The following is a 10,260-nucleotide window of genomic DNA, read 5'->3' as shown; positions in this document are numbered from 1 at the left end:
TTTAACTGTAGCCAATTTAACAACTTTCAGCCAAAAGGGTCAGATCCCAATAATAAAGTATGTCATTACTTCAAAAACTTATTTTCTTTTTTTTTTTTTTTTTTTTTTACCTGTTTAATTAGGTATTCTGCTTTACAGGGGGAATTTTTGCTTCTACTTGTAGAATCCCACTGGTTCAGTGTTTCTCATTAATACGGACCTAATAGATGGGGAGGTTTTGGCATGTTCCATAAAAAGATAGCGCCCCCTTTTCAGACCCAGCTGTCCTCAGGGTCACTCATTGTGACACACACACACTGACCCCCTTACATGGGGCGGCTATTGATAACCTCAGGACCCTGGACTCAGCTAATTATGAGGACGACAGCAAACTGAGACGCTTGCTCACAGGTGGCAACATGGGAGCTGCCTAAACTCGGTGAAGAAGTTGCTAAATGTGTTAAAGTTTCATCCAGGGCTTTCTCTTTTTCTTCTCTGTATCGATCTGGTTGCAGCTGAAAGGAGCACAGATCAGTTTTAACTTTGGGAAGACTGATACCCTGTGGTTAAATTTGGTATTACAACTTTATTTAGGGAGAAAATACACTGACTCCGCTTATTTAAACTTTAAACACCCAGGTGATAGCTACTTTAATTGCTCCATGAGGGTATTTAGGACTCTTGACATTTTTAGGATGATCCTGTTAGACAACTTGTTAAAAACTTGAGACTCAGGCAAAGGTTCACCATGAGCCTAAATGTGCAGCTGAAGCTGTTTAGATGTTATAATGGCCCAGTCAAAGTTCAGAACTCAATCAAATGTAGAGTCAGTGGTTGAAAAAACTTAGTGATGTTCACAGATGCTACGATTGGTTACAAAACATGAAATCAACTTATTGACATTACATTGTAATTTATCTCAGTTGCGCACAACTTGGTCTAGTCAATAAACTCTCAGTAAAATACATTTCTTTGAGGTTGCTAGAAGGGAAAAAAAAGAAAAAAACAAACTTCCAGCCAGTGAAATAACACAAGTACACACTTTGAATTTATTCTGTTGTGCTTGGCCAGTGATGACACCACTACAAAAAAAAAAAAAAAAAAAAAAAAAAAAAAAAAAAAAAAAAAGAAACATTAAATTTGAATTCTGGGTTTAGCAGTCAGCAATAAACAGAGCAAAAATTTGCTATTCAAGTGTATTTCTTCTCATTATTACCTTCTGCTACCTTTATTTGGAAATGTGATCAGCATTGAAAGTCACTTTAGTGCAAACAATGGTTAAAGTCATTACTTTTCTTCACCACAAAGGTGTAATTCTTAACATGTTACGTTCAAGTCGTCAGATATTTTCCCTTTTAAAATTAATACAGATTCCAATAAATAATTTAATAAATAACATTAAATAACGTTAATAATGATACCGACCGTGGTGCAGGCACATCTTTGCAATGCAACAGTTAATTAATGTTATTATTATTTTTATTATTTGTGACAGAATATCTTTGAACTCTTGAATTGCTGGCACAATAAATTGTCTAAATTTCCCTCTTTGAGGCTGAAACCAGATGTTTCTCATTAAACTATTCCTTTGATTCTCACCAGTTTTAAACTATCTGTGCGTTGGTTAGAATGAACGAAGTTTATGTTGTATCCAAGCTCCCATAGTCGAGTCTCCAGCACTGTGCAGATGCTTACCGCAGGCTTTCCCTACCAGGAATGCCACTTCTGCGATGTTGAGCAGGATACAAACCCCAGACACGGCCAGCATGAAGACGGTGAAGACCGTTTTCTCCGTGGGCCTCGAAACAAAACAGTCCACCGTGTTGGGGCACGGGTACGAGTCACACTTCACCAGCCGGATCATCTTGTAACCGGGATAAATCATGTAGAACAGAAACATAAAAATGACCTCAAAGACAATACGGAACAACAGGCTGATGACGTAAGTCCACCACAGAGCCCCTGTGATTTTCATCTTCTGGGTCTTAATCTGCTCCAGGTCTTTGGGATTGGTTCGCCCCGACAGTTTGTAGAGCCTTTTGTCGACGTGCCGGCGGTGGGCCACGTGCATGGCCACCAGGAGGGCCGGGGTGGAAACCAGGATGAGCTGGAGGGCCCACAGGCGGATGTGAGAGATGGGGAAGAAGTGGTCATAGCAGACACTGTTGCAGCCAGGCTGCTGGGTGTTGCAAGTGAAGCCGGACTTCTCGTCGCCCCACACGGTCTCAGCCGCAACCACCAGGACCAGGATGCGGAATATGAACAAGACAGAGAGCCAGATGCGGCCGATGCCAGTGGAGTGTCTGTTAACGCCGCTAACCACAGCATAAAAGGATGCCCAGTTCATTTTTGGTTCCGGGTCTGTAGCAATAATAATGAAAAAAAGCATAGCAAAAGGTCAACAAATGAAAAGCATCTGTGAAAAACAACTCAAAAATATGTACGAAATGCATTTTAGTCAGCATCGACACAAAAACAAGCAATTAAGATGTAAACATTTGATGAAACCGCCAGCTTCTGATGATCCACGTTCATAAAATCACACCCACTCACAGAACCACAGGACTGCAAATGAGCGTAGTTGGAGATGACTAAGAAACATTATTTTAACCATAACAGAATGGGGACACACTGGAGAAGTGATAAAATCATGGGAAAAAAAGGCAAATAAATGTTTTCAGTAAAATTTTATGACGTGTATTTTAAAAAGGAAAAACGCAACAAGTGAAAAGAAAACATTGGAATAAACATCAAAGCATCTCAGAGAAAAATGTTGTAGAAGAGTTAAATGCAGATAAAATATGAATTTTATTGTGTTTTTTTTTCATTATGTGAAACTAAATGTCACACTGTGTAATGAAATTAACTTCTGTTCAGCACACTTTTCAAAATAAAAGTTTTTTTGAAGTGCAGCTCTTTATTAATTTTATTTTACTCATGTTTGTAGATATAATGCTCAGCAAATAGCTAATCTAACTTTTTTTTTCCACGTAATTCCTACTTAAACAAATCTAAGGCCGATGCATACTTCCTAACAGCAGACAGCTTCTACTCTGTGAAAACAAAAAAATTAATGCAGCAAAGACGTTTCATACTTCATAAAAATTTAAGAGCAGACATCCCTGTAAGTCTTTACATGTCTCTCCCACAGCACCGCACTACCTTCATATTTCTTCGTCTCATCACAGCAACACGGTTCTGCCCAGAATATGAGTCAAAAACAAGCAGCGAAGAGAGAATGAAACCTTTCTAGTAAAAGTTAAAAACTGTAATTGGACTTGTATTACATGAGGTTTGTGTGCTGGATAATTTGAGATTGGTTGGAGCAAGCTTTGATTAATTTAGCGATTCTGCTATTGCTAATACCTTTAACACCGAGGTAGTTGTGGATTTTAAGGTAAAAATGTTTGCATGTACAACTTTTAGAAATATTTAAAAGTTGTTTTTTTTTGTACCGTTTTGGTAATTCTACATCTTAGTTGCAAACTATTACCTTTTTCCAGAGGTTGTGCCAATGAAAATTTAACTAACTTGGAAAAACAAGAGCAATTAAAACAATTGTCAGAATTTAATACATTTCACAACATAATTTTTACAATGAATTATTGCTTAAAATTAACCTCAAAAATGTATATAAATTGTTTCCATTGTCTGTAATTTTGTAGGTTAAACTCAACCTAACCTTTTGTTTTATTGGTTAATTTTGGCTGAGTGGTGTCCAAAGTCAGTCTTTATGGACCAGCGTCCTGCACGTTTCAGTTCAGTCCCTGGTTCAACACATCCAATGATAGGTAAGCAGCAAGCCTCTGCAGAACAAAGAGGTTGTTGGATCATTTGAAGGAGCTGTGTTGGAGAAGAGACACATCTGAAGCTGGCGGGTCACCGACCCTTTAAAACCCGTTATACACGGTGACCTCAGGGTTGTGTAATTTAGTACCAATAACGAAAAGTTTCTTGTTATGTGCAGTGTTACTATGATCAGCTAATTATTGTATTGTATAATTATGGTTGGTGTTTTTTCTCTTTTAATGACATTTTCAAGTTGAAAATTTTTAGGAGATACAAATTTGTATAGAATTATAAACTGTTATAGATTTTTCCACAAGCAAATCTGAAAATAATCTCAAAAAGAAATACATTTGAGATCCTATGAACGCTTACTGAATTAGATTTTTATTTGGAGCGTTCGATGTTAGATAGCGCCCTCATTATTGAATCTGTCGACACTTTTTTTTTATTATCTAAACAAAGACGGATTAAATCCTGAATTCCAGTGAAAAAGCAGAAAATATTTCCTTGTTTTACATCACAATTTCTATCTTCTATAATTGATCACTTAAAACATTGATATTTGCTGTATATTTAGGACAGTTTTCAAATAAAATAAAAAAAGTATTAGGGATTTTCTAGATGACAACAGGGTTGTGATTTAAATCAGACATTTGACAGGCGCTGTAAAGAAGACCGAATAAGTAAGTTTGCATAAAATCTTAAAATATGGTATGTTTCAAACCTTTTTCCAATCCGGCATTTTTAATTTAAGTTGTTCAGGGTTCTTTTGAATGAAAAAAAAAAATAATAAAAAATTAAAATCCAGGTTTTAAAGGTGTTTTGACATCATTAATTTATTTTAATAAATATTCTGCGGTGGGCTGGCGACCCTGCCTCTCACCTGATGATCGCTAGTCGCTAGGCACCAGACCCCCTTCAAGGATAACCGTGCTAAGATGTCAGATGGATTTAGGGAATAGGAATGTGCCATTAAAAAAACAGACTCATAAACAAACATGCACCTTCAGTTAAAAGTTACAACTTAAGCGTTAATCTGCATTGTACAGCAAAAATGAACTTCAATTGATCACAATGTTTTCTCTAAAAGAATTTCAGGATTTAAATTTATATAGTCTGCTCATCAGTCATCCATCATAAAATGCATCAAACCCCGGCCCAGGTATGAATGTCAGAGTTGTTACCAGGCTCCGCTGGAGGTGTCAGAGGCATAGGAGGCAGTGTGGAGAACAAAAGTTGACCTGCTGGTTTGGCATGGATGTGGATCCAGAGGAGGGAGGAAACCTCTCTGTCCCCCCTGTGAAGTTGGCCGCTCACTTAAGAGCAACACAGACGCCCGGCATCATGCATCATGTGACACATGTTAACAAGACGTCATGATGCAGGGTGGGCACCTGTGCCCAGTGTAACAGGGAACCTTTGGTTACAACAACTGAAGCCTTAAGATCACTTATAAAGTTTGTTGAAAACTGAAAAAACCAAAAAGTTTTCCAAAAAAAACAAAAACCTTATTTGTCATTCAAGTCTCGGTTGATGTTTTTACATAAAACATACGAAACATATTTCAAAACAGACTAGTTTTCATACAACCGCATTCAATTTCAGTTTCAATCTAATTTATGTGATGCGACAGAATACGATAAACCGATCGAAAACGCTGAATGCCTCTCTAAGAATTTGACACCCAACTGTGAAACACATGAAAAAAAAAAAAAATTAGAAGAGCTTACCGTCAGCTGCGGTTTTGAATCAAGTTCATCCAGAAACATTTGTATAAGCAGATTTCTTTTTTCAATCTGCGACCGTGTATACGAGTATCAGAGCACCATGACTTTGCATTGCTAATGATTTTGCTCACACTAGCCACTGCCCTGCACTGAGAAGGTCATATGCCTCTATTCAAGGATTTTGCATACAATGGCCCCATTTACGAGGACAAAACAAACGGCCTCAGAGTCCAGATGAAACGTTTTCATTTCTGCACAAGAATCTGAGTGGGGGACCGCTGTCTGTCCTCTTGTCCTCATTGTGCTGTGTTGGAGAGAGTACATGGAGGATGTTTTTTGACGCAATATGGAGTAAGAAATGAAAGGTCAAAAGTAGAACTGAGTCACGAAACCAAAAGATAAGAAAACAGTGGCTCGTTATTATTTTATCAGTCTTTAAATCCACATTGTTGCAGCCCACTAAACATTTAATCTCTGTTTCAACGAGCGGATAACGGTGGCCAGCAACAGAACAATGCTTCTGTTGAGTTATTATTGCTATAAAACTCTCTTTAAACTGTCAAATAACTTGGTTTGTCTGTGTTATGTGATCCAGTAGCACTATCAGAAAAATGAATCAAATTGAGATAAACTTTAGAAGCAACTCTAGTAAAAACTTCACTCACATGCTTAAGGGCAGAACGCACTGATTTCCATCAATCTGGTGCAAACGCAGAGCAGAGACGGGCATGTAAATAATTACAAAACAAAACTTTAGGGAACTTACACTCATAGGACACTAGGAGGCACAGTTGATGGCATTTCAAGCAAAGTAGTGAAGATGTCAGGCAGTTATACAAAACTAAGTGAAAACAGTGACTGAGGGTTAGCAGACACATAGTAAAGTAATTTAGATAGCTTTCTCATAACTTGACAAGTGACTTTTTCACAGAACTGGTCTGTCTAGTCTGCATAAACATCAGATGCTACCTAAGTTTCCTCTGGCTTTCATAATCCATCATTCAAGCTGAAGAAAGTTCAAAAAGGTTACACCCACTGGTGTTCAGTTTTGTTGTATTTCCAAGTACTGGTGCTACTGAGGGAACAATCCTTGGCTGAAGCTCTGGTGTACTTCACAGGAACCCATTCAATGTCCGTTGTTGTCAAACAGTGATGCTGTATATAGTTTTTGCCTTAATTCTCGTGGTCAGCTGGTTGCACAAATCTCATCACACTCTTGAACCAAGAAACCAGCTATCCCTAGCACAACTCAGGCTTTGTGGGCTGTGGCAACCTCAGTAACATGTGTGGGTTAATTTTAATCCTCTTTACCTTTTTGGTCCTTTTCAAAAATATCAGATATTATGAGAAGGCATCAAAATGGTGTCTTGACAGGATGTCATGTTGCACAACTGTTTGACCAATTGGTAAGGGAGGACAACCACGCACATTTTTAAGAAGCCTTTCAGAAGTTCGTGTTTACCTTAGAATGACCACACAAAGGGGGGAATTGCCAATTTTCATACCAAGAAGTTACATCTGCACCTGCCATGTGTTAACAGGGACTGAACATTTCACAATATCTCAGTTAAATGTCTCATATATGGGCTTCAATTGATTTAGGCATGGTTTTAAGCACACACACCTTCGTTCAGCATCTCTAAGAGAGGCCATGTTGTGGTGGTAACTCTGTTAATGTTTTGCAGACACACACCAGCATTATGGTGATGTCTTCCGAAGACATCACCCTACAAAAGTCTGTCAACAAGACAGCACCAAATCACATATAAAACAGGAGTCTACAGACTGGATGCTGGATTTTCAGCTCCTCCTATTGAACTCAACCCACATTTTTATCTCCCCAACTGAGCGTGGGCGAATTCCTCTTTGACCGTAATTCTGCTCTGTTTGATCTCCAGGGCCAATTATAAAAGCTGCCAGCTACTACTACTGTATGACTTAGCTCTGCTTCAAGACAAAGCTTGTTTTATTGGTCTGAAGGGCGCCACACATTACTGAAATGGGTCCACCAGTTTGCTGACACTGCCAATTTGGTTTTCCGTTTCACCTGATAGCATAGCCATATAACATTTCAACAAGTTCAGTTTCATTTTTATTACTCTTTCTGGACAATTTAGCATTTTTAGTCAGAGTGTAATTTCTCTTCAGTAGCTCTTCTTTACACTAATGATAAGGTCACTTCCATACGGTACCAAGTTTACCATGTTTGGTGTCCACTGGTCCAAGGTGCAAATTGGGATATGCACAAGCCAATGTAAAAGCTGTAAAAGAAAGCGTACAGAAATATATTATCTAACAACACTCTTTAGCTCTTGTTTTCATACATGGGGTTTTAATGAAGTCTCAAGCCTGACTCTTCAAATTGTTGAAAAATAAATCTATTTTTAATTTACTGACTATGTTAGGTTTCTGATCACACAAATTACGAGACTCGTACATGATGTTGGCCCATATACATGTAATGAAGACCTGGATTTTAAATCAATCAGCTAAAACCTGTGTGTTTGATTGATTGTTGTCTAGATTTAGTTCAGCCTGAATAATGACATCTGGAGTTCATAAACAGTTACTACAGTTACTAAAGCATACTGTAAATCAAACATACCATACTTAACTAACTACAACCTTAAAACAAAATCAAAAGTAGTGAAGCATTTGTCAGGGTTAATTACCTGTATTTTTCTGTGAAACCTTCATTCATTTGTACAAGTGGGAAGGTAAAACTAATTCATTTTTAAAAATGTAATGTTTTATTGTTGTCTTTTAAATCAAAAATCAAAATAAAGACAAGGTTTTAAAAGTAGTGTGTAGTTATACCTCTGTAACATTACTAGTGCATGTGTCCTTGACCAACTCTATTTAAATTTCTGATCAATAATTGCATCGTCAAGATGCAACTCTTGGCTATAATTTTAGAAAAATCGGCTTTAAAGCCTAGTTTTTACCCCCCTTATCATCCATCAAATTGTGCATGGTGGCAAAAATAGACTCCACTAAATATTGATGTCACTGTATGAAGTAATTTCCTGACTTACTGTGATCAACTTGCATGGCGGATTCTTTGGTCTGACAAAAAATAGTCTTCCTTCTTTTATTTCCACACACACCGGCATCAAAGGAAGTCATTGATAATCACTTATAAGGCAGTTTGAGTAAAAGTAAAATATGCTCCAGTAACATTCATTTTATAAGAAATGCTATACGTGGAATCTTTAATTTTGCAAAATAAAATAATATACTGTTGCTGGATTTTCTTCCTCTCTGCACAAATCCATTTAAACCAAACTTTCACATTTTAAGGATGCTTAAAAGGCTAGTTTTTACCCCATAAATGTAGTTTGCAATATCCTTTATGTTTTACACATGTTTACAGATGTGCACAGGTATGGAGAGTGATGCATATGGATGTTTCTATTTTTGCTAGGTTGCTTTTGTGAAGTGCTGTAAAGGATAACTAAGCGTGAGGTAAGTTATGTTCTGAATCTTGCTTCTTCTTGAAACAGTAACACACACTATTAATGGATTAGTGTACACTGTTCCCATGATTTGTTGAGACGTGCACCGTGTGTACGTGGGAACGATATTGCAAGCCGAACTGAAAGCAGTTCTGCGATTGCTGTCTAAACAGATGGAAACTCGATGACTTCTGAAAGTCATGCTTGCTTCATTTCTGCAGAAAAAAATCCCTTACAAATGTGGAAGTAATCAGTTTGGATGTTATTTTGATTTATTACCATGAATGCTGTAGGCATTCACACTCTTGAGTTCCTCCACTTTTCTTTATACACTTCGCCACTTAACTGTGCTGAAACGCCGACATCCAAAATGGAGAAGCAGTCGCTCGTTAGGCATTTGTGCTGCTAAAAAGTACGACCACAATGTAGGTATTTTTGTTTTCCGAAGTCATTGCTGGAGATATCAAATGTGTTTTCTTATGACTTGTTGAATACAGAGCAAAATGTGATGTATTCACTCATGTACACATGTAGAGTGGAACAAAAATGATTTCAATATTTTACATCTGAAAGCGTATTTTTTGCTCTGTGAACATTGTCATATTTCCAATGGCAGCTTTTTATTGTACATTGATTTTCTAAAGAAAATCCACATTAAAATATACTAAACATTCAATTTAGCAGTCTTAAAGGCAATTCCTCCTGCTATAATTCAGCTGTTTGACTTACAACACCCTATGATGACTTGGGGAAAAAACCTTGTCTGTTTGGTTACAAACCACAGACCTTTTGCATGTTAAGCAAACATGATGCCCACTACACTACAAAAACCGTTGGTTGTTGGTAGAAGATACTAAATTTGTCAAAGGTTAATTTTAGTTATGGGCTGTAGACAATGCCAGATATACTACAGAGTCTGAGGTCACAGTAACTTATAGATGAACAAAATTCTATTTCTGCCTGATTTAAAATTAGAGTCCATAAATTAAGCCTGAGAACAGCTACTGCATCGAAAATGTTCTAAAGTGTCAGCTGTAGGTAACTGAGCAATTTTGCAACAAACTGCTAGCACCTTACCAAGTCTGTGAAACATTCCTTTTCTCATGTGTAACTATGTATGCAGTTTGTTTAATAGTTACTTGGTTTGGGGGTTGATGTGCCACTGGTGTCAGATTACAAGTTAAGCTGTGTATGACTGGGTCGAGGTGTGCAAATCTGCAAGAGTGTGCAAGGCTGCCTTTCTCTGATTAATTATTAAGATTCTTTCACAGCTCTTTGATTAATAAAATTCCACTATACAGCGGAGATAT

At 37.4% G+C, this 10,260-nt stretch overlaps 1 protein-coding gene across 3 annotated transcripts; it reads right to left on the bottom strand.

Moving 5' to 3' along the window:
• Positions 1-997: 997 nt before the first annotated feature.
• Positions 998-5,615, bottom strand: LOC106940108 (gap junction beta-1 protein-like). 3 transcript variants are annotated; one of them, XM_015022752.1, is made up of 3 exons: positions 4,953-5,484; positions 4,652-4,701; positions 998-2,340 (listed from the first exon to the last, which is right to left on the bottom strand). In XM_015022752.1, exon 3 carries the CDS (start codon positions 2,324-2,326, stop codon positions 1,604-1,606), a length of 723 nt encoding a protein of 240 aa, XP_014878238.1. In that variant the 5' UTR covers positions 2,327-2,340; positions 4,652-4,701; positions 4,953-5,484; the 3' UTR covers positions 998-1,603. The 3 variants fall into 3 exon arrangements, with proteins under 3 accessions (XP_014878238.1, XP_014878237.1, XP_014878236.1); XM_015022751.1 differs by lacking the exons at positions 4,652-4,701; positions 4,953-5,484 and adding an exon at positions 5,499-5,615; XM_015022750.1 differs by lacking the exon at positions 4,652-4,701.
• Between the last annotated feature and the right edge of the window lie 4,645 nt (positions 5,616-10,260).

The sequence above is a fragment of the Poecilia latipinna genome, unplaced genomic scaffold (assembly GCF_001443285.1).
Source record: "Poecilia latipinna isolate Pla-1442-1.1 unplaced genomic scaffold, P_latipinna-1.0 Scaffold3094, whole genome shotgun sequence".
Taxonomy (NCBI): domain Eukaryota; kingdom Metazoa; phylum Chordata; class Actinopteri; order Cyprinodontiformes; family Poeciliidae; genus Poecilia; species Poecilia latipinna.
The sequence above is the reverse complement of the archived record's forward strand: the minus strand, read 5'-3'. Positions and strand labels throughout refer to the sequence as shown.

Coding starts and splice junctions, on each gene's coding strand:
- LOC106940108 (XM_015022750.1), bottom strand. CDS start 4,980: ATGCCTCTGACACCTCCAGCGGAGCCTG. Junction 2,341..4,952: donor GACACCTCCAGCGGAGCCTG/GTAACAACTCTG, acceptor TTATTGCTACAG/ACCCGGAACCAAAAATGAAC.